Source organism: Neolamprologus multifasciatus, chromosome 7, assembly GCF_963576455.1.
Source record: "Neolamprologus multifasciatus chromosome 7, fNeoMul1.2, whole genome shotgun sequence".
Classification (NCBI taxonomy): domain Eukaryota; kingdom Metazoa; phylum Chordata; class Actinopteri; order Cichliformes; family Cichlidae; genus Neolamprologus; species Neolamprologus multifasciatus.
The window spans coordinates 35,899,669-35,922,597 of record NC_140445.1 but is presented as its reverse complement, the minus strand read 5'-3'; the positions used below and the strand labels follow the sequence as shown (position 1 = coordinate 35,922,597).

The following is a 22,929-nucleotide window of genomic DNA, read 5'->3' as shown; positions in this document are numbered from 1 at the left end:
ATTTTGGCTTGACCTTGACATCACCGTAACACACCACTGCATGCACACAAACACACACATACACACAGCATGCCATATGGACCCCTTACTTTGAGTCCCGTAGAACAAATAGAACAGCAATAAGAAACAGATTGAAAGTTTGTTTTCATGGAAAGACATCTCCAACATTCCTCATCTCACACAGACACAGTTCGAGCAGATAAGTGTAAACACAAGATGAACCTAATAAAAAGCATGCTGCTGTTATTTAAATGTAAACATATGATAAACGTGAACTCACAAACTCTTAAACACGGACACTGGGTGTTTATAGGTGATTTTCTGCCTCAGACTGCTTTTATACAACTAAACATGCACATTGACGTTATGTAGAACATGAGCTGTGGACATGAAAGAGTCATGTTGTTTGTAATTAATACCAATAACAAGCAATGTTCCTAAGAGGAATGTCCTTAGTGACAGAATTTACCTCACCTGTATCTATCTGTAGGATCAGTGTATTATATTTCCATCAAATCAAACCTCACACCTGAACTAAGTCCAGTAAATAAAGGATGATCTTTGGTTTAGTTTGACCCTGGGAAACTGGAAAATTAAATATCCTATATTTTACTATATTCCATGGTAAAAATAGAAAAAATATATTTTCTATGTTGCAGCATGCTATGTAACGTAGTATTACAGCGATCCATAAAGCCAATGTTTGTCATTCGAGGTACCAGATAGAAATAGTGGACACCTGGGTAGTCACTATCTGTGAATAAAACTTATAGGGCTCTAGAAGTCACTTAATACCAGCATTATGTCAATAGATGTGCTATTTGTTGAAAACAAAAAACTTTGTGCATGTACTATTCACGTTTGTTACACTGCGTATTTTAACAGTCAGGGCAAATATTTAATCTGAGCAGCCGCTGGTTATCAATCCACTTTAATCGAATTAGCCACTAAATGTTTAAAACCTGCCTGTATGAAACACAGAGAGTATATAAACTTACTTACTCAAATTAAAGTCTGTGAAACCTTTTGTTTAATCACAATTAAGAAAAGGTCATTACGATTTTCTTAGTGTTTATTGACCTAAGGTGTGAGAGTTTGCTAGTTTATACAATGCATTACAACTTGCTGCATTGCAAGTGTAATAAAGTTTTAAAAGTAATAGCTATCCATTCTCTTCCATGTATCCAATTTTGCTGGTAAACATAATAAATGTAAAAGATAAAGGGAGCAGTTAAGTCAGAGAAATGCAAAGAAAAAACAGAATTTGTTGGTGTAGCTGTAAATACTCACCCTAAGCTGTTAGCTTTCTTCAAGCTATGCTAGCTATCCATTTAACAGTCCTTGCACTGCTGCTAGCATAGTATAGTAAACAGTGTAGCATAGTAAACACATAAAATCATGCAACTGAATAGAGTAGATCAGCCCCATACAGCCGCCCTCTGTTGAGTCCATGTGTTACCTATCATATTGGCAGATACCTTAAGTATTATGCACTGTAAACAATTAGCATGAACAATGTAGCTGATTTACAGCAAAGAACTGGAGATACAAAAACAAAAGTAAAAAACTAAATTGTGATTTACTATTAGATTGGTTTATAAAATAAATTAGTCTTTTTTCTCTGTTTTTGAAGAGGTGACGCACAAAAAACAAAAGTAAAAAACTAAATAGTGACTTACTAATAATTTTGTTTAGAAAATTAATTAGTTTTTTGTTCTCTTTCTTTGAAGAGGTGACGGACACCCCCCCCAAAAAAAAAAAAAAAAAAAAACTAAAAAAAAAAGTTTTATCCTCTCCATGCTCTCCTGCTTTGTGGCTATAAGCTCTCGTTTATGAAAAAGATTTTCTCCTGCATATGTTTTGAATTATGCATCAAGTGAGGATCTGTGTGTGTGTGTGTGTGTGTGTGTGTGTGTGTGTGTGTGTGTGTGTGTGTGTGTGTGTGTGTGTGTGTGTGTGTGTGTTAAACAGTAATCCCTTGGATGGTTTACTAGGCCAGTGGTGTGGCATGAGTGAGACATGAGGCTTTAACCCCAAAACATATGCTGCTTCCCCGTCTCTCGTTCTGTCTACCTGTCTCTCTCTCTCTTTTCTTTCTAGCAGCTTAAAGAAGTCCACTGCTGCCAATCTCTGTAATGGATTCATTTGCCGTGAAAGGATGTGTTTTTGCTGCGCGCACGCCTGTTTGTGTCTTTGTGTGTGTGTCTAACTTGTGTGTACGAGCGTAAACTTTCCATCTGGGATCTGCTATCAGGAGAGATGTGCTGTGAGCATGTCAGTCTTATGCCTCAGTATATGTGTGTGTGTGTGCCTGCATGTGTTTGTGTGGGCGCTCATCTGGTCTTGTGAGGTCACTTCCTTCCTCTCTGGCCTCAGTGCTCTTCAAGTGTGTGAAACAGATTTAGTTGCATTTAAAGTCCAACATTTCCCCACAAACTCATGGCGTCACACTTTTAAAATGCGAATGCATGGTAGTATTGAATGTTTGCTAAGTCCGTTTTTGATTCTCTTCATTTAAATAAGGATCCATTCATTCCTTCATTTATTGCAGCAAATGCATTTCAGCAGTGACTCAGCAGTTGCCTTGAACTTCCTGGACGGTGCTAACCTTTGATGTAAGAGCGCTAAGGAGGAAGTCAATGTATTAACGACCCAAAAACATGGAAAGGATTCCTTAAAAAAAGATGGAATATTATTAATGAAAGTGTGGGACTTGCATTTCTTGGAGGTTTATAAAATGCGATTTTTGAGGTGTAATCTCCAGTTCTAATGAACATGTTTTTAAGGTTTACGTGTGGAACGGATGGGCTGAATAATTAAATATGTAGTTAACAACATCCTTATTTACAAGAATACATCCCTCTTTTCCCCTGTGTGTGTGTGTGTGTGTGTGTGTGTGTGTGTGTGTGTGTGTGTGTGTGTGTGTGTGTGTGTGTCACAGCTAACCGAGCACAGAGCGCAGCAGCCAGCAGCTCTCAGACAGGAGATGCCTTAGGGAAAGCACTCGCATCGGTAAGTACAGCAAACACGTGCACACACACTCTTTCATGCACACACATTTTATAATGCTTTTCCTCCCAGTTCTCTTCAAGTGTTTTCAAGCCATTCTAGATGTGTAATACTACTTTAACTCTATCCTGTATTCTTGCAACTCTCATTGTTGTACTGGATTTTTTAAAAATTTTTACAGATCTATTCTCCTGATCACACGAACAACAGCTTCTCTTCCAATCCCTCCACCCCAGTCGGATCCCCACCCTCCCTCACAGGTAAATACACATGATCCCTAAGGTCCAATCACTGCACAGCAGCTACTATATAACCACAAATCTGCACAGACTGACACTCACAGAAGAAAGAAGCAGAGCTGACTAGAGACTTGGACTCGAGTAAGACCTGAATAAATCTAAAGGACGTGAGACTTGACTCAGACTTGTTTAAAATGACTGGACTTTTTCAAGACTTGAGACTTTTGACTTGAACTCGTCTCACGTGACTTTTGACTTGCCTCTTTGTAACTTGATTTGAGCTTGGCTAACTCAACCCTCTAGACCCTTTCAGTTTGCCTGAAAGAAGCATGTGATCTTGTAAGAAAGATTTCTTATTAAATTGCAGTAAAATCCTCTAATCGCACACATTCTCATCTGTGAAGCCTTAATTCGTTTTTTTTATTATGTCATAAACTAGAACAACAAAACAGCTTTGTTGAATTTTGCTACTCTTGGCACTTCAATCTGATTAACCGCTGCAGGAGTCATGGTCGTGCTGGCCCACTGAATTCAACAGTAATATTGGTCACACAAGCACTGGAAACCAAATCACAGTTCCTAAACACAAATAGACATCATAACACTAACAAATATACAACTTAAAATCTCACATATCTTTAAGCCTTTCTGTTTTCCAAATAAAAAAATATGGTATTATAGTGTAAAAAATACACTCCAATGCATTAACAGGATTCAGTTGTATTTTTCAAAACTTACTTTTTGTTCTTTCGCATGATTGAGGACTCATGTCAGACTTTTTTTCATTTATTCTGTCATCACATTTTACACAGAGCGTAAAAAAAACACATAAAGTTCAGTCTTTGTACCAAGTAGTAACTAAATTGGATCAGGCAGCATCAATGTTTGCAGTATCCCTGGCTTTCATTCTCTTCATTAAAGCTCCTCTACTCGCCAAAAACGAAAGAAAACGACGGCAAACTCAAGCTTCAAAACATATTTGTAGGCCATTGTTTTGAAAACAAAAAGTGAATTACACATTTTGTACTCATGTAAGCATTATTCAATAATCTAAAACTAACAATAGAAACACTTTTCTTTCAGCCACTTTCTTTTTAGCTTTTTCTGCAGTGAAATTTAAAAAAAAAAACATATTTTCTCTGTACACAGTTTGAAAGTGACTTTGATTTTCTATCATTATTAACATTATTTGCATTCTTTTAAAATAAACCAGCTCATTAAATTTGATATAGTGAGACTTTGGAAATAAGGGTTCAGTATGATCGCAGTAAATAACCTTGTTTATAATGCGCATGACACTTTTTTGTGATAAAACTATTGAATTTATTGTTTTTTTAAAAGTGGAACCCCACACTTCCACATAGTGACAAATGTAAGGAAGTTTTCACAACACCTACAAATACTGCTCGTTAAACTCTTTAAATAATACTAATTTTAAAGATTTCAAACTATTTTTCATTTGCATTTCCATTTTTTTCCCAGTATAAGATGAAAATGTATCAACTACAGAAATAACACATTTTAATAAATTATCAACATTATGTGTATTAATATGATTCTGTGACTCTGTGAGTTTAACCGTTATTTAATGAACCCCTTGACTTTACCTAGTGTAAAAAATACAGATTCTCTAAAAAGGTTTGCACTGGCTGAAGGTTACCTCGGACTTGAAGTTTGAAAGCACTTCAGAATTAAGTTAACAGCACTGGGTTGTTTTGACTGGTCTGAAACCTTAAATCTTTAATACAGCTCTGGGGATGAGGAGAGTATTAAGTTATCCAAAATATATTTAAAACACTAACTGAAACTATATATTTAATTGAATAAACTAGGGATTTCTTTCCTTATCAAAAGTGCAATTTCTTGTCATAAGACAAAGCCAAAATAAGGCATTAATAATTGCTGTCTCCTCTTTGCACCCCTCCTCGCTCTCCTATTTCCACCAATTACTCCTTCTCTCTGTGGATGCTGTAAACTCTAGCTGCTCCTTAAAGTGAAAAATGACTTTTCCTAATAATAGTTGTGTCGAATTTGTCTCTAATTGTCGCTGCTACACACACCGTTTGATAGTTCGCCACCGCGCCTTGTGACTGATAGCTTTAATTACGAGCACCACTTCGACAAATCGTTCTCAAACCTACCGGCTCTGCAAACACAGTCCCCCTCCCCTCTTCCTCCTCCTCCTCCTTCTCTTCGTCATTGTAGCTGTCTAGGATATTGCCTGCTAAACCATAATTGGTGTTTATCATTGTGTCAGAGTTACTCCACTTTTTACAAATTAGAAATGAAGCCTATTAGAGCAAACTACATGCAAATTGATATCCAAGGCTAATTTTGCAAGGGTGTTTTACAGCATTGGACTCGGAATAATTTACCCTGCCGTTTAATACATATATTTGTATTTGCACATGAATGTACCCAGGTGATTATTCATTAATTAGCATATGGAAATGAGCATGTAATATGAATAAAGGAGAGGGGAGAGAAACGACTGCGAGACAAAGTGGGAAGACAATGAAAAAGAGAAACGTGCTAATGAGATGAGATCAGAGTTACAAGGAAGAGATCGGCGGTGAGGGCAGAGAGGGGAATGGAAGGGGTTCAAGGAGAGAGAAGGGGGAATAAAAGAAGAGAGCCGAAACAAACACAGGAGGAGGAGGAGATATATAAAAAGGGAGGAGGAAAGAAGGGATCTTTAACCACCTGGGCAGGTTCCAACATGGGCAGGTTCAACCATTATAGATCAGCATAAATGGTAAAATTATGAATTTGAATGAACATTAAAATAATTACTTTTAGCAGTTGTTAGGTTGTTAGTTAGCGGTTCAGTCCCTCCATGTTCACACATGACTTCAAGATAGATTTTTGCCTGGTGGCCAAACCATGTTACTAAAACTTCTGTTCATTGCTAGCCATCATTTTGTAATCCAGTTTCTTGTTGAAGCAAACAGCGTCTTGGGAGCAGAATTTTCAGAATTTTTAAATCGAGAAATCTGCTGTAGCTTAATGTCTATTTTTAGATTGACTTTTATTTACAGTATAAAGTACTTTCCAGAAGTCAAATGGTATCCATACATCTCTTCCCTAACCTTTCTGAGTATAATTCTGTACTCTCAGAAATATCTTTATATTTCTGCCACCAAACCACTGCCTAGGTCTGATTATTGGACCAAGGTATTTACATTCCCCTTTCTGAGAGACAAGAAGATACTAGACTGTTTCTTAAGGAGGATTATCAAGAGATAATAGTCTTTGATATTAAGGTTTTCATGTCCTTTTTATTTAAGGTATAATAAAGGACATTCAAATTAATTTGGACAAGTTTTATTCTGCTTGTGTCTTTGGGAGCTGAAGTTAGCAATGTAAGAACTTTAACGCATTAACCTTCCTGAGGTTTTTCTTATGCCAATATGACCATAGGTGCAGATGTGAGATAGCTAAAGCATTGAGTGGTCAGTAAGACAAGAAATGTGACATTCAAGTGTCACCTTATTTCAAAGTGTGTAGTGATATTAATAAAAATATGAATTTGCTGGGCATACCTGTACTCAGTGTTGCTATCAGGTTTTATACCACTGTTTTACAGTACAAAACACAAATAAGTAGCCCCGGCTTGGGTGCAACAGCAGCACTTTCCAAAAAGCCCCTTAAGGTACAATAACAAGCTGTTTTTAGCTTCTCCATGTTTGTTCTGGCGGAGTATTACAGTTCCCAATACAACCCTGAAAGGGGATTTGTGACTTTGTCTGGAATTGAACCAGCAACCTTTTGGTTGCTTGCTAACTGTATTGATCACTAAATTGTTTCAGGAATAATTATAGCCCATATGACAAGATTATTCAATGCTTGGTTAGATTTGGGTACCACCAAAACCTGGTCAGATTTAGGAAAAGATCCAAATCTGACCAAAAAAAAAAGCTTTTATAAGCTTTAACAGACTTCCCAAATTTAGAAACTTCTGCTCTCAAGACCTTGTTTCCTTTACAGGAAGCTGGATTACATACATATTGTTAAAATTTGCGATATAACAGTTGTATTGATGCATAGCAGCTACAGCATGTAAAAGTGCTCTCATGGACGTGTTCAGTGTCAGGCAAAAAAGGGTTAAAGCACCTAACCAAGCTGACCTCTGAAAGTTGCGACTAAATGCAACTAAATGATGGTGAAGGTGGTTCACATGGTCATTTTACACATTTCTGTGAGACCAGTTTCTTCTAGCGCTCGCACGTTCCAAACTGGCTAACATGCTCACCGGCCACAGCCCATTCTTGTCTCTTCTGTCATCTGTTGAAAGAACTACACATACTGGCCTGTCGTCTCTCAGAAACTCATATTAATGTAAATTCGCACAAGTCGCTGTGTCTCCTCTGCCTACCAGCTAATGAGACCTTTCGATTCAGATGCGGCCCTTCAGAGCGAAAACCAGCACAAAAGCAGAGACGAGCAGGAACACAAAGCTTGTTTATTCTGCAGAGGGCCCATGCTAATCAACCACTTGTACCTTTTCAAAGACAAAAGCCTGATATTAGCATTTTTGCTGTGAGATATGAGTTGGTTTGTTTTTGTCTCCTCTTCCTCGTCTCTGTGCCTATTATGTCTGAGCACCACGAGTGGATACGATTAAAGGGTCTCCTCGTGTGTAAAGACGTTTTGTCTGGCATTTTGCGCTGCACGTCGAGTGGCTTCTGTCTTTGACATATAAAAGCAGAGGTTTTGGCTCTATTCCACACGGACATCCAGCCATTTTCTGCAGGGTCACGGAGGGTCGGTGTGTATCCAGCATGCACTGGGTCTATCAAAGAACACATACAAATGAAGACATGTCAGCTTGAACTGTAAAAAAGCAGAAAAAAAGTTGAATTCCCATCCCGATCACCTACTCATATCCGCCTTTGGTCTGAATTCTCTCAAGTTGCCCTTGCTTTTAATCTGCCTCAAACCTCTCCATCTCAACATGATGTGTCCTTGTCTCCTCTCTCCTAGCTGCCAGTTCAGCCGTCTGGTCGAGGAATGGCGGGCAGGGAGCATCATCGCCAAACTACGAGGCTCCACTGCACTCTCTGGTGAGCACACACATACACTAAAACACCTGTGATCATCGGTCAGTTCACCCCAAACCGTATTTTTCCACTTTCTCCTAATTACCCATCACAGGTGGTAGAAAGCAGTTTTGTTTCTCAAGGTTTTGAGATGTCCTGCACAAAAAAAACAGTTTAAAGGAACATTTAGCAGGTTTCTTATCTCTTTTTGTCCTTTCACTCTGCAGCAAAGTCGCATCGAAGACCGCCTGGAGCGTTTGGACGATGCCATTCACGTACTGCGGAGCCACGCGGTGGGACCGTCAACGGGTATGGCCAGCGGTCACGGAGACATGCACGGCCTAATCGGGGCCGCACACACGCACAACGGCGCCATGGGTGCTCTGGGCAGCGGATATGGAACGGGGCTGCTATCGGCTAACAGACACTCCCTCATGGTAGGACCTGAGTTACTCTGTCTATGCTGTGGCGATGTCATGGTTAGTAGAACCAGGCACATTGTGAAGTCAAGTCTTGTAGGAGTTAAAGAGAAAGCATTGCTTAAATGTTCTGGAGCTTCACCAAAGACTTTACCCTACAAGTAAAAGAGAATATCTTACAAACGGACAGAAATTCTGTTACTTCAACACAGATAATCAGAGGCATGTGATTCTTTAAAAAACAGGCTTACAAGATATTTGATGAAACTTGATTCATGCTCCCAGGACTCTAAAAATAAAACTTAAAAACAGCCTTTCCTTTTGTGCTGTTAATTAAACCAGATTTGTATATTTAAAAGTCACTTGGAAAATGTGAAACTTCACACAACTGAAAAAATGTGAGGAAGAGATGAGAGCAAACATGAATGGAGAGGAGGTTTAAACTGAAAACATGAAGTGAGACAGCAGTAATGTTTTCCATATTTAAGACTTTGGGGCCCTTTTTTCAACTTGAAACAATAAACATAAAGAACAAAACAGCTGTGTGACATAAGGAGATGTAGGAGGGCGAGAGAAAGCGCATTATAAAATACAGTGCACAGTATAAACAATTCCAGATGCTTGAACATCTTCAGCCAAACCTGCGTTGTTTACGTCTTAAAGCTCGGGCAGTATCTGAAATGAGCTATTTTCTGTGTGTTAGTTCAAAGTTCCTGTCACTTGTAGTCACATTAAAGGTGCTTTTTGTAATCACCCTCTGCAGAATTTAACAAAAACCTTCACCACCAGGGGGCATTGTTTTAACACGATTTTGCGCGTGGACTGCCTGTTAACTTTTGCTACCACCATATCTTCAACAGGCTTTGTCGGCTTCATCTATATTTGAATTTACAATAAATATGTGCTCTCAGTGACATACATGGGTAAATAAGGGCTTCAGTGACTCACTGCGCCATCCTGCGGTACAAATTGGTATTACAAAAAATTACAGCATGGCCCTTTTTCAACTTATGTTGAGTCCACTTCGACACCATATGGAATATCTTAATTTACAATAATACCTTTAAAGTCAAATTATGTGCATTTCCAGCTCCACATTGTTATATTTAGACTTTGCGTAATTCAAAATAAAAAAAAACCCTTACTTACCTTGTGATGGCCGTTTATGTTGTTTTAAGTAATGACACAAACTGTTTTAGCTCCTGTCCCTGTAAGGCCCCTTTCTTATAAGCTCCCTTTATTCCTATTGGCTGCCCCTCGGCTGGCTTCCGCAAACAGATTTCAGCGTTTTTGAGGACCACCTCGTCCTCTTCTCCTTAAGGAGATTCCACAAAACAAAATGTAATAGAAAACATAATTTCTCTTTTTTGAAACCGCCACAGTTGTATTTATGTATTATGTGAGAAACAAATAAGATATTTGAAGACATCATGTTTTAGTTTTCAAAGTTTGCAAATACTCCTCATTTGCAGGCCTGTTTTTTGGGCAGTGTTTTTGATCCAACAATGTTTTGTTGTGGCTGTAATGAGCACAGCAGGCTGTAGGGGATGCCAGCAGCACTTTGCTGTGTTCCCACTACAGTAGTTCAGGAGCTTTGTCCCTCTGTCTCTGTTCTTTGTTAAAGTATTTACTTTGAAGTGTTGTTTTCTAAATGGAGAGCACCTGTGGTTGAAGGGCGTGTTTGTGTGCGTTGGTGTGTGTGCTGGCCGGCTCCCCTAGAGATCATCTTCTTCTCACGCATGTCTGTCCAGCTGTCTCTCTATACTGCAGCTCAGAGTTTCATAGGTGTCCTCCAGTTTTGTCGGTCTTCCTGCGTACAGTCGTATTTTTATTTGTCCTTCCTGCTTCTTTAGTCTCACCATGCGTTTTATTAGGAACACGTGGGCAGCCTATTTTAACCCAACACAACAACCTCTGTTTTTATGAAGCTTAAACAGAAAGTTTTGATTCTACTTGGTGACATTACAGCAGTTGTTGGTGTACAAAGTGTTTCAAACCTTTCATCCATCACATGAGGAGGGCTAGCCCCAGTGCAGCACTGTTGAACTAGATTACACACACAAATGCTTCTAATAAACCTCTAAGTGTTTAGTAATGAGTCAAATTAGGATGTGTCATTTTTAAGCTGTGCAGAGAAGTCTTAGCTGCTGATCTGCTGATCTACTGGGGACATTTCCCTCTTTTAGCTTGTGCTTTGAAGGCATGTTGGCTGGGACCAAAGTTGGGCACAAACGAAGAAAGTCACCATTTCACTGCCATTAGCATCGTGAAGAGAAAAGGGCGAGGCATCCTTCGTGTGTCCATCCATCCACAAATCATTAGAAACGCTACTCCTTCCTACAGTATTAGTCAGATTTTAATGAAACGTGCATACAATGATTGCCTAAAGGGACCTCACACAAACTTTGCTCAACGTAATGGTCACATTTGTCATTAGTCAGTAAATTTTTAATACCCATTATTTTGTGTGATGCCGACAATGGCAAAAAAAATTTGTCACTTTCTACCTGTACAGTAATAAATTACTGTAACCTGTGAATTGTGGGTTATTAGCTTGATGTTCAGGTTTAGAAACTAGTTTTGGGAATAGTATTTGTGGAGAAACTGACAGGTAGGTTTTAGTGTTATGCAGCTACTTTCATCAAATAGTTTTTACCAAAATAAAACCAAATAGGTCAGTTTGGTAAGGCAAGGCAAGGCAAGGCAAGTTTATTTGTATAGCACAATTCAACAACAAGGTGATTCAAAGTGCTTTACAGAGACATTAGAAACAAAAACAATAAAAATCATGATTTAAAATTGATTAAAACAGGCAAACAAACTAACTAATTAACAAACAAACAAACAAACAAACAAACAAAACAGTATATAAAATCAAAACAGATAAAATCAGAACAGTAGATAAAATCAGTAGTTAAAATGTGAGTTTTGAAATTTAAGCCTAAGTGTGGATTTGGTGCTTTATTCAAATGCAGCTGAGAACAGGTGAGTCTTCAACCTGGATTTAAATAAACTGAGTGTTTCAGCTGATCGGAGGCTTTCTGGGAGTTTGTTCCAGATATAAGGAGCATAAAAGCTGAATGCGGCTTCTCCGTGTCTGGTTCTGACTCTGGGAACTGATAAAAGACCGGATCCAGATGACCTGAGGGATCTGGAAGGTTCATACTGGGTCAGGAGGTCACTGATGTATTTTGGTCCTAAACCATTCAGAGCTTTATAGACCAGCATCAGAACTTTAAAGTCTATCCTCTGACGGACAGGCAGCCAGTGTAAAGACCTCAGAGCTGGACTGATGTGGTCCACTTTTTTGGTCTTAGTGAGGACTCGAGCAGCAGAGTTCTGAATGAGCTGTAGTTGTCTGACTGATTTTTTAGGTAGACCTGTAAAGATGCTGTTACAGTAATCAAGCCTACTAAAGATGAATGCATGGACTAGTTTTTCCAGGTCCTGTTGGGACATCAGATCTTTTATCCTTGATATATTCTTGAGGTGATAGTAAGCTGATTTTGTTATTGTCTTGATGTGTTTTTTCTAAGTTTAGGTCTGCATCCATCACTACACCCAAATTTCTCGCCTGGTTTGTGGTTTTTAGGTGTATAGACTGAAGTTCTCTGGTGACCTGTAATCGTTTTTCTTTGGCGCCAAAGACTATTACCTCATTACCTCATTACTTACCTGGTATTCTGATTTCAAAAGACATTTAAATTGTACGCTAAAGGAAGTCAATAAGAGGATGATATAATAATGGTAAATCCTGCAAATTAATAGGAAGCTTAATGACATCTCTGTTTATATATTTAAGAAGAAAAAAAAACTACTCACAGACTTTGGCTAATATTCAGATTTTAAGTTCTAAGAAACATTTTAAAAGTTTCTGTTAGACTTAAGAGACATGAAAAAATGCGTTTGACGTGACGTAATTTTAAGTTTGCTATTAAATTTGCTGGCTTAAAATGAAGGGAAATACTTGCAAACTACTTTTCCGCTTCATCTGGAGATCATTCTAAGCACTTCTTTGCTCTTTGGACGTCCCCAGATACAAACTTGGCATTATGCTTCATAAAGTGATTTGGAATTTCAGCCCCGGAAAACATTTGGCGTTTACTTCTTGTTAAGGTTAATATTTTTCTAAACTACTTTTGGGATTAATAGCAAAACTAATCCAAATACATTTTGGATTTGTTTTTATATGTAAGCAGCCGGTAGAAAAAGAGAATGAAAATGAAGTGACGGATGAGTGCTGAAAAACAGTGTTTACTTTTGGGCTCTTTAAAGCACACACGCACACAGAAGCTCATAAATGACTCCCTGTGTTGTCATTAGGACCCGTGTGTGTGTTTATTCAGGCTTTGGATTATTGGCTGATAGAAAAATAGACTCATTAATGTAAGACTGAAAACACAGCAGCTCTGTAACTGCACACATCACACCCCCTCTGACTGGGTCACATCACTTCACGGGGACTCCCGAACTGTTTCTTTTCATTGTAAACCAGTCCTTATTGGACATTTCTGCAGAAGCGAAGGAAAATAAATTGAGACCTTTTTATAAGATGTTAACTGGCTTAAAGTTCTCTCGCAGCTACCTGTGTGATGAATGCGATCTTCAATATTGATATAAGTGTGAAGTATTTTGAAAAGTATTGTGTTGAAAGTCTTCACTTGTCTGAACAGATGTAAACTTTCAGCCCATTTTTTATTCCCATGGTGTCAATTTCTTGCATTTTGTCAAAGCTGCTGGTGTCTTACAGAGATGCACAGTGTGTTTTGGCATCTGTACCATAACAGGTCTCTCAGTCCAAAACTTGTCACATATGGACGCTTGTAACCTGTTGGCATCACATTTCAATGTACTAGATAAATTTTTAATGGTGCTAATGTTTCCAGAGGCAAATATACATCCAAGCCTCAAGTTTACCAAGTTGTTTTTAGTGACCAAAGCTAACAGGTGAGTGAAAGCAGAAGTAAAAAGTGAGCGAAATGTAGCACAAAAAATGAAGTCAACAAATACTGCAGTTCCTCCAGCTGTCACTTTAGGCTGCCTTCAAAAGTGAGCCAATCTCCACAGACTCAAGCATTAAAATGCCCAAATTTACAGTGTGGTACAAAAATCAGTCTTACCCTCTTTGGGTAGTTTCTCAGTTCTAGTCTTTTACCTTAGCACTAATTATTGTGTCTCTTCTTTGCAGCCATATTGTTTATGAATGCAGCTTGCTAATCAAACTTGCTAGTGTTGCTAGCTTTTAACTTAGTACTCCAACTTTCATCCATCTAAGATAGCTTCTGACTTCACAGCACAGTGTTGAAGCTTCAAACTCCAGTTCCCCGGCTGATAAACCCTTTAAACTCCACATGTGGACTTGTTTGCTTCTGAAAACTGTCTCTTAAAATAAGACATCGCTGCGTCAGATGCAAAGGACACCTTTTGGACGTCTCTGAAGCCACAGCAGCAAAATGCTGATTTAATCAATGCTGGATTTATTTTTAGCAAATAGAAGCATGACTGACAAAGACTGTGACCTAGGAGGCGAGTATTGTGGTCTGTGTAATAAAACCAGGCTCTCCTGTAAACATCTTAGCTTGCCATTGAATATAGTTAAGGGATATTGTCATAGGTTTGGACAAATAAACTCCATGTACTCATAATTTAATTTAATGAACGTTCTGGAAAATTAGCCACAAAGGCATTGTGGAAATTTATTGGTGTGTGTACAGCATAAACAGGAAATTTGAAAGGAAGTGACTCCATAGAAATGCAGGGAAAAAAAGAAACAAGTGAGAGAGGAAGGGGTGATGTCATCTCCAAAATGACTCCATTGTCTTTGCACTGAGACTGACTACTTTTTCTATATGCATGCATGCACTATCGCTCCTTACCTACCTTTCTTCCTTCCCCTTCCCACCCTTTTCCTCAATTTTTTTTCTTCCCTTTCCTGTCTTTCTTTTCCTAGTCCCCCTCCTCTTCTGTTTTCACTCTTTGTTTCTCATTTGTTTTTGGGGTTTTTTCCATTTACTCCCCTACACATGTGACTACTCTGTTTTGTGTCTGTTTTTAATCATTTCTTTCCCAAACACACACACACCTTTGTCTCATTTTACTTTGCATTATTACATATTTTTTCTGTCCTTTTTGTTTTGATGTTGCTGTCTAGATGTACTTACTTCTCTTTCTCTCTTGCTGCACACACACACACACACACACACACATACACATACTCACAGCTGTATGTAGTTTGGCAGTGTTAGGCAGAGACGCCTGCAAGCTGAGGTCATAACTCTGGGAAAACAGGTGGTAGACTGATGTGAGAGGGGGAGACATATACAGTACATAAGCATCAGTGCATCATGCACACAAATTAAAATATGTAAAGACAGAAGTTAGCTCATGGGTTCCAACGTTTTCCCTTCTGTCATTTAGGCATGCTGTTATTCAAGTGACTTAAATGATCTTGGACCATCACTGGGCTGATATCAAAGTAGCTTGATCCCATCATTGCATGCTGCCAACAAAGCAGATGAGCAGCAAAGTGATGTGACATTTAACTAAATGTGATCTGATTTAAAACAAATTGGAGAGGAAGAAAAGACTGTGCTCCCCAGACTCTCACTGAAGGTTTTAGAGTTTGTTTTCTGTTCTGCAGTCTGCCTGCCGGTGATGTGTTTAAGTCACGCTCATTATTTTACTGCATCCTGGCTCAGTTCTGAGGGTGTCTCTAAAAAGAGGGGAAAGGTTAAGAGAGAAAAGCCTCTCTTCCTCTCTCCATTAAGCAGGGTTACAGTAAAGTGAAATGGATCATAATCTGCATCAGTGCTGTGAAACACATTTATGTCTTTTAATAATCTGCAACACTAAATTCATTCATATAAGCTGATAGAAATCTACTGCCCCCATTTACCTCCTTACAATAGTAGTTAGAATCTCCATGTTAAGGCACACCGTGGGTTTTTTTTTAGACAATGGTATGCTTCCAACAAATCCCTGTGGCCTAAAAATTTTCGTGGAAAACCTTCCCAGAAGAGTCGAGGCTGGAGCAGATTAATGTGCCTGGTTTTTAATGGCATTTTCAGTTATAACATAGAGTAGAATTGTAATGTCCAAGTGGCCCCATACTGCTGGCCATGATGCCTCAAAATAGGTGTAAAAATGGAAGTGATGTGCTGACTGCACAGCAAAAAACTGAAATGAAAAGAAAAAATGTTTAAATGCTTTAAATATGGTTACCATTTATTTCAAAAGAACATAGGTAGTTTCCTTCCTGCTTATATGGTCATAAAGTTGGGTTAAAACACTTTGCCTTTTTGCTCTGTTCAACAGCTCTGCAGTGTATTATGAATATTTATGAGAGAATGAGGTTATGATCATTGGGTATTTGTGTTCAGCCTCTTGTTCATGAAGATAATTAGATAAATAAACTGTAACAACCTGGATAATTACTTGATACAACATAGTTTTGAAGCAGAAGCAATGGAACATGCATAAATCTCATCCATGTTTATATGAAAATCCAAATGGGACAACAATTTCATTTTTTATTGTTTAATAAATACTCATATTACAAATAAGTAATAGGAACATAGCAAGTATGCTTAATATTGAAAAATACTACATGTATAAAATAAATGAACCTCATCAGCTTTTATATTCAAATCTATATTTTATTTATAAATTAAGGAAAAAGAAAAAATATTTTAAAAAAGATATTTTAAACAGTATGAACATCTTTGCAAAAAGTAGCTGTAGTAGTAGTAGTCATAGATTCAGATCTGAAAATCTTACATACATGTAGCTAAATACACTGAATCTATTAAAGAAGCAGTACATATCAAGAGTGCATATAACGTAAAGAAAGTTACATTTAAAAAGTTAAAGGGTGAAAGCTGTGAAGCTGCACTTTTAGATTTAAACACAGTAACTGTTAAATATTTACATACATTTCTCTTTGTAATTTATCTGCTGGTATCTTAAAGGTAAAGTACTTAAGACTACAAGTAAAAAGTCGGGTTATTTTTTAAACAGAAATAACAGATCATCCTGATGGAATTGGCTCCAAAAGAGGAAAAAATAACAAGAACAACATTTTTCCACATGACATAATTCCATTTCTGTCCACCTATTTTCCTCTGTTTCATGTCTTATATTTAAACGGCATTTTAAGTGACAAGGAGTCTGTCGTCCTTCACTCCATTAATTAAATGGAAATTGGGGAAAAAATGCATACATGTCACACCACTGGAAAATGTCACTGTAGTTTCCCCTGTGGAAGTCCAATGTCAATAGCAGTCTTGTGTGTGTGTGTGTGTGTGTGTGTGTGTGTGTGTGTGTGTGTGTGTGTGTGTGTGTGTGTGCGTACGTGCGTGCGTGTGTGTGTTGATGTTGCAGGTGCTTTCTGTCAAACGTTCAGTGTGCACAGAGGAAAGGCTGTGTTCAATGTTCCAGTATGTGTAGCAGTGTGTGCGCTTGTTCAAGTTTATTTACAGTTTCATTAGCAAATATGTATCACAGCTACAGAAAAGTGTTGCATTGTAACCGAGTGGTTTACTTTTGGGTCTCACAGTGATTTAGCATGTCTTTAAAAACACGTCACAGAGGTGTGAGGGTTTTTCTTTTTTCTTATATTTACTGGAAGATGTTTTCTCGTTTTCTGTTTGTTTGTTTTTTTCACTTTTATCATAAAGAAGCAACAAATGAAGAGATTTCCTTTTAATGTTTTTTAACTTTAGGTTAACCAAGTAGTTCAGTCACTAAAATCTAACAAAACACGACTGTAACAAAAATAAGATAAGAGGACGCAGTTACCAACATGCTAAGTTTGGGGACACCACACTGGACACCCTGCTTTATGTTATCTCCTCTCCTGCTCTGAATTTTATCTTGCAGAGTTGGTTTTCTTTTTGCTTTTCAACAATAATTGAAAACGACAAATGGAAATTGCAGGAATCCAACTAATGCAGGGTGAAATATTACAATTTACAGAGATGCAAAGTTTATTTTCCTTCTCTCGGATTTGTGACCGCAGCAGCAGGGGCAGACTTCTCCCTCCTGTTTACGACTGCATGAGAAATGTGTGTCATCTCGTGACCCAGAAATTCTCTTCTTTCTCTTCTCCTTCATCTTCCTGCGCAATCATTGGATTCGCACACTTGTTTTAAAAGAGTGCACTGATCCCACTGATCAGTAGCATTGCAGATGACAGGTACTCAGCACCTTTGCCTTTATGTTTGTCTCTGACTCTCAGTTTGCTTGGTTCATTGCAAGAACATTTATACAGTACATAAAATAATGGAATTAATGTTGGAGCAGTGATAAAATCTGGTAAGATTATTTTAGGATGACATTAAAACAAATGTTTCCAATATCCTTATATTGTTACTAATGTAGAATTTTTACACTGTAATTCTTTGCCTAAAGGTTTGCCAAACAAACCCTTTTAGCCTTTAATAGGTGTGATGGAAATGTGTTGCATATCAATGATTGTCAAATAGTTAAACGAAAACAAACGTACACGTGCCTGTCAGACTGAGACATTATCCATCAGCTTATTGTTTGATTTATTTATTTATTTTTATAAATCTGGGAACTTTTAAAACTTGAACTTCTTAACATTCACCAGCCTGGGTGTGACAAAGTCTGCTACTGTATTTCCTTCAGCAGTACCGTCTGAATGCCTAACCACAAAGCCTCACGCAGTGTAAACCAGCAGTAGTTTCTTAGTATCTACCAAAAGCTCTTAGGTAGGTATTCGGGAGTCTGGGTTTCTGTTAAAATATATGAAACAGGATGTTGACTGATCTATCCACCCCGGCCTCCTCCTGCACAAACGTTGTGGCTTTAGCAGCTGCAGTGGTTGCTTAGCTTGTACACAGCGAGAGAAGCAGAGACTTATGGCGGCACTGTTTACTTTTTTAGTTCATATAAAAGTTTGGGGATCACTGGGATAAAGGATGAGAGACTGGCCGTTGATCCACTTGTGCCCTCTGGTCACTAGGGAAAAATGTGTATTCCCCAGTTAGTTACCGAATGATTCCTGCTGTTGCTGGGAAAAATCTGCTTCAAAGAGTGAGATCCACCAGAAACTTTTTTGTGATTGCTTTGGTTGCTAACACATTGCCACAGTCAGCTGTAGTTGTCTGCAGAAATTTCAGTGTAGCTGCAGCACTGTAAACCTCTTTTTGATTAATTTTACCTACTGTTCGCCAGCTGGTTAAGGACCACATTTTTCTCTAGTGACGTGTGGTTGCCAGAATGTTGCCCACCAGTCTCTAGGCCTGTGTCACTGGGCCCTGAGGGGAAGTTGGTTATTTAAATCAGCGGTCTCCAACCTTTTTTGCACCACGGACCGGTTTATGCCCGACAATATTTTCACGGACCGGCCTTTAAGGTGTCGCGGATAAATACAACAAAATAAAACTAGTACCTAGTAAAAACGATAACAAAATAACGCTGAAAACCGATAAAAACCCTGAAGACCATACATTTTACACCTGAGCCTCAACTCTCGTGGCCCGGTACCAAACGACTCTCAGACCGGTACCGGTCCGAGGCCCGGGGGTTGGGGACCACTGATTTAAATCATATTCATTACATTTATAATGACTTCTCTTCTTCAGGGCAGCCATTCTTTATTAGTTATAGTCCATCAGAATTAAACCTACAGAGGTATATTTTTCTATTTTTATGTTTAATCAAAGTTGCATTATCATGTGAAAACTGGAAAATTTATTTTGTCTGTTACGAAGTTGTTGTGACATGTTAATGAATTTGTGACTGTTTTTAAAAGTCTCCCTGCTGCATTCAGGGACATTCTGACATCTCCGTTTGTTGAAAAGCTGATATTATATTTAAACCTGAAGAATGGTGCCTAAGTGGGTGTGGCTGCACCTTGTGGTATCTATCGGGTTTACACCAGCAGCAGATCAGTTTATGTGTAATTTATTTATATTTGTCTCCTCCATCTGTCTCCTCATCTTCTCTCCTCATTGAACTAAATTAAGGAAGAGACAGGGAAGGCTTGTTGAAATATAAAAGCCCTCCATTAAAAATGTACGAAACCCTCTCCGTTTCTCTCTCCCTGCTGCCATTTTACATTTGGGAATCCAGGCGGTGATGAAAGGCAGAGAACGGAAAAGAAAAGACAGAAAGAAAGACGAGAGGCAAACAATAAATAAGGGAGCAAGCAGACGTATGGACGGATAGGTGGAGGGCGCTCAGTTTGAAACACACACACATGCGCGCACAGAAACACACACCCATGCTGACAAGCCTGTCGACATTTTGTGATATTTGCACGGAGCGAGAGGGGAGTTTGGCATGTGGTGGGCAAGACCTCGCTGTCAGCCAGCTGGATTAACAGGCAGACAGAGGGATTTGGTTTTCAAAACAACCTTATTTACACTATGGTTATCCTAGGATACATAAAAACTGAACTAGTGAAGCACAGCATATAAGACATTTAAAATATATGTCAAAACATACCTTCACCGTTAAGATTTGATCTAGTTAAAAGCTGATTTTCTGAAACTAGCAGCAATGTGTAACACCACCTCTAGACCTCATCGTCTTTAAAAGTATCAGAGGCTGAAGGAAAAAGTGTGATGTCATTGGGTACTTATTTAAAACGGAAAAACAATAAAAATACATTTGTGTTGCTCAGTCATCTGTACAATCCATATACACTGTTTCCCCAACTGTAGCCTTCAAACATGCACTAAAATAAATAATTTTTCTAGATATTCCCCAGCAGATATTAACTGGTCTTTCCCCAGTAAGAAGCCTATGTGACGTCAGATTGTGCTGATACGCGAAAATCAAAGTTAATTGTCTGGTAAATTTTTCTCTAGCGAGTGGGGATCATATGTCCTTCTTCCTGCACCTCAGGCACCTCCCTCACCTAAACCACATGGAGCACGTCCAGGAGTGCAATGCCGTTTAAAGCAGACTAGTCCCTGCCATGTGCTGCATGTGGAAAAAGTCCTGACTTGTCCTCAAATTGTCAAAGAGTAAATTTGTGAAAACAGCTTCTGTTGGACTTAAGTAAATGTTTGCACTAGCGTGCATGTCCAAATTTCATTTGGCAATAAACTCCAGATTGCACCGATGCATCCGCCAGTGTTTGAGTGATTCTAAAGCTCTGTATGCATGTATATGTGAATGGATGACTAGAAAAGCAACACATAACATGATGTCTATTTACCAATGCAGCATCCGGGATTTCCTAGCTGGATGTGCTTTCTACTTTCCAAGTTGGAATCCTGGTCCTGCTTTTATTTTGAGTGTCATGTGTTTTTTACACTAATACCAACTGAGGCACACGGTGCAACAACTGATCGTAAAGACTTTTAGGAGCGCCGATTTCACGGTGCATATATGTTCTTACAGAAGTTAAAGAATCACATAACCTGCAGTTTAGTGACACAAGAAGGAACCTGCTGGGGCCAGCTGATGCTGAGCTTATCAGCAGCTCAGAGTTTTGTATGGGGGGATTTTACACATCAAAGTCCATTTCCTGGTCTTAGCGAGAAATGCATATGTGAAAAAACGTGTAAATCCCTGAGCAAGCGGCATGATAATTCGCCTAAAGTGACTTCACTTTGAGTCGGTGTCTTTGGAAAAGTGTGAGAAAGAAATTTGCTCACCAGACTTCTGCAGCCTGCTCTTCATCTCAGCGTGAGACCAGCATCAACGCTTCATTAGCTGCTACTAGCAACACCCCAGAAAAACTCTTATATAATTCATTCAACCTTTATATATGTAGTATGGCCCAATGATATCAAGTTTACCACCTTTGCATGGGTGCCCTGCGCACAGAGGACTATTAAAACACGTGCATTTAGGGAAACATTAAAACTATTAAACTGCAACGAAAGTATACAAATAAAATGGATGAAGGATGAGAACAAGCCAGGTGAGAATGGTTGCTTCATTTAAACCCCTCATTATGGAATCAGGCCAAGTCAATATTAAATTTATAAACCACTACATAAGAAGGTGGCCCTGAACCACTAATACATACATCTAGACTGCAGATGACATCAGCCAAATGGATACGTCACTGGTTGCTGATTGGTCAGGGTAAAATATCCACTCCCAAAACACCATGCACGAACACTTTGTCAGGCTGGGGGAACGAATAAAATAGCAGCACAGAATAGGCTCATTATAACAATGTGTCTATGCAAAGTTTGAGCTGCCATTCAGCTTTGATTGGTGTGTAAGGTCTGTACCCGACATTCATATCGGACTGTTTTACAGCATACCCATCATCATAATTCATATTTATCAACTGCCCCGCTGAAATGTTCAAAGTAAACCAAAGCTCAGGGAAGGGAGGGTGAGAAAGAGACCAGAACCACAGGATGCCATGAGAAAGCTGGCATCACACACAAACAAGCCCGCACACACACACACGCACACTTTAAAAAAAAAAAATCCATCTCGTGCCAAAACAGTGAGTCCCTGCTGGAAGCTACTTGGTGCTCTGGGAATTAGAAATCCCACAATTAAACATATGGGCATTAAGATAATTGTCAGTTGTTGTGCTGTCATGTGTGTGTGCATGTACATGTGTGTGTGTGGTAGACAGATGGATAGGATTCAGCAAAGAACGCACACACACACACACACACACACACACACACACGCACCCATACAGTATTTCCCTGAAACCCACATGAAAAACAAGGAGACACAATTTGGAGCCAAAAAAAGAAGAAACTGTAAATATACATGTCAGACATGGAGATATGAACCTGTACTGAAACACACAATCACACACGAACACACACACACGTGAAAACAGGGAGTCTGGAAAATTGGAAAAATGGAAAATTAATAATATAAAAAAAAAAAAACACTGATGGGAATGATGCATGTGAGATTGGAAAGATAGGAGCGATGGGGATCTTCAGTGTATTAGAAAGGGTGAGGATGCCCTCAACAGGGCAAAGACAGAACTACAACATCTCAGGGAAAGAGGAAGGAAGAGTTCATTACAATTACAGTGTTTGTTTCATGAAAAGTGAAATGATACCATAAAATTCCTAATATAAACAGACAATAGAAATGAAGTAAGTACTCTAATTAGTAATAAATTAAAGTAATAAAAGTATTTTCCCAAATCTTCCCATTACCTCAGTGGGTTGTCCATGACCTGGGGGATTTTAAGAGGGTAAATGAAATTCATACATTTGCTTCATATAAATATCCATACTAAAGGATTTTTAAAAC

The 22,929-nt window shown here is 38.6% G+C and overlaps 1 protein-coding gene and 1 long non-coding RNA gene across 8 annotated transcripts in view; one reads left to right on the top strand and one right to left on the bottom strand.

Annotated features, from left to right (window-relative positions):
- The window catches only part of LOC146514693 (uncharacterized), a 332,360-nt gene that overhangs the window by 140,760 nt on the left and 168,671 nt on the right, over positions 1 to 22,929 (bottom strand). The window lies entirely within an intron of this gene.
- The window catches only part of tcf4 (transcription factor 4), a 249,336-nt gene that overhangs the window by 203,409 nt on the left and 22,998 nt on the right, over positions 1 to 22,929 (top strand). For all 7 annotated transcript variants that reach the window (XM_085166088.1, XM_085166086.1, XM_085166089.1 and 4 more), the window contains 4 exons: positions 2,942 to 3,012; positions 3,191 to 3,269; positions 8,232 to 8,311; positions 8,515 to 8,724. In XM_085166088.1, coding sequence (XP_085022214.1) covers positions 2,942 to 3,012; positions 3,191 to 3,269; positions 8,232 to 8,311; positions 8,515 to 8,724 — 440 coding nt within the window. The remainder of the gene's footprint in view (positions 1 to 2,941; positions 3,013 to 3,190; positions 3,270 to 8,231; positions 8,312 to 8,514; positions 8,725 to 22,929) is intronic.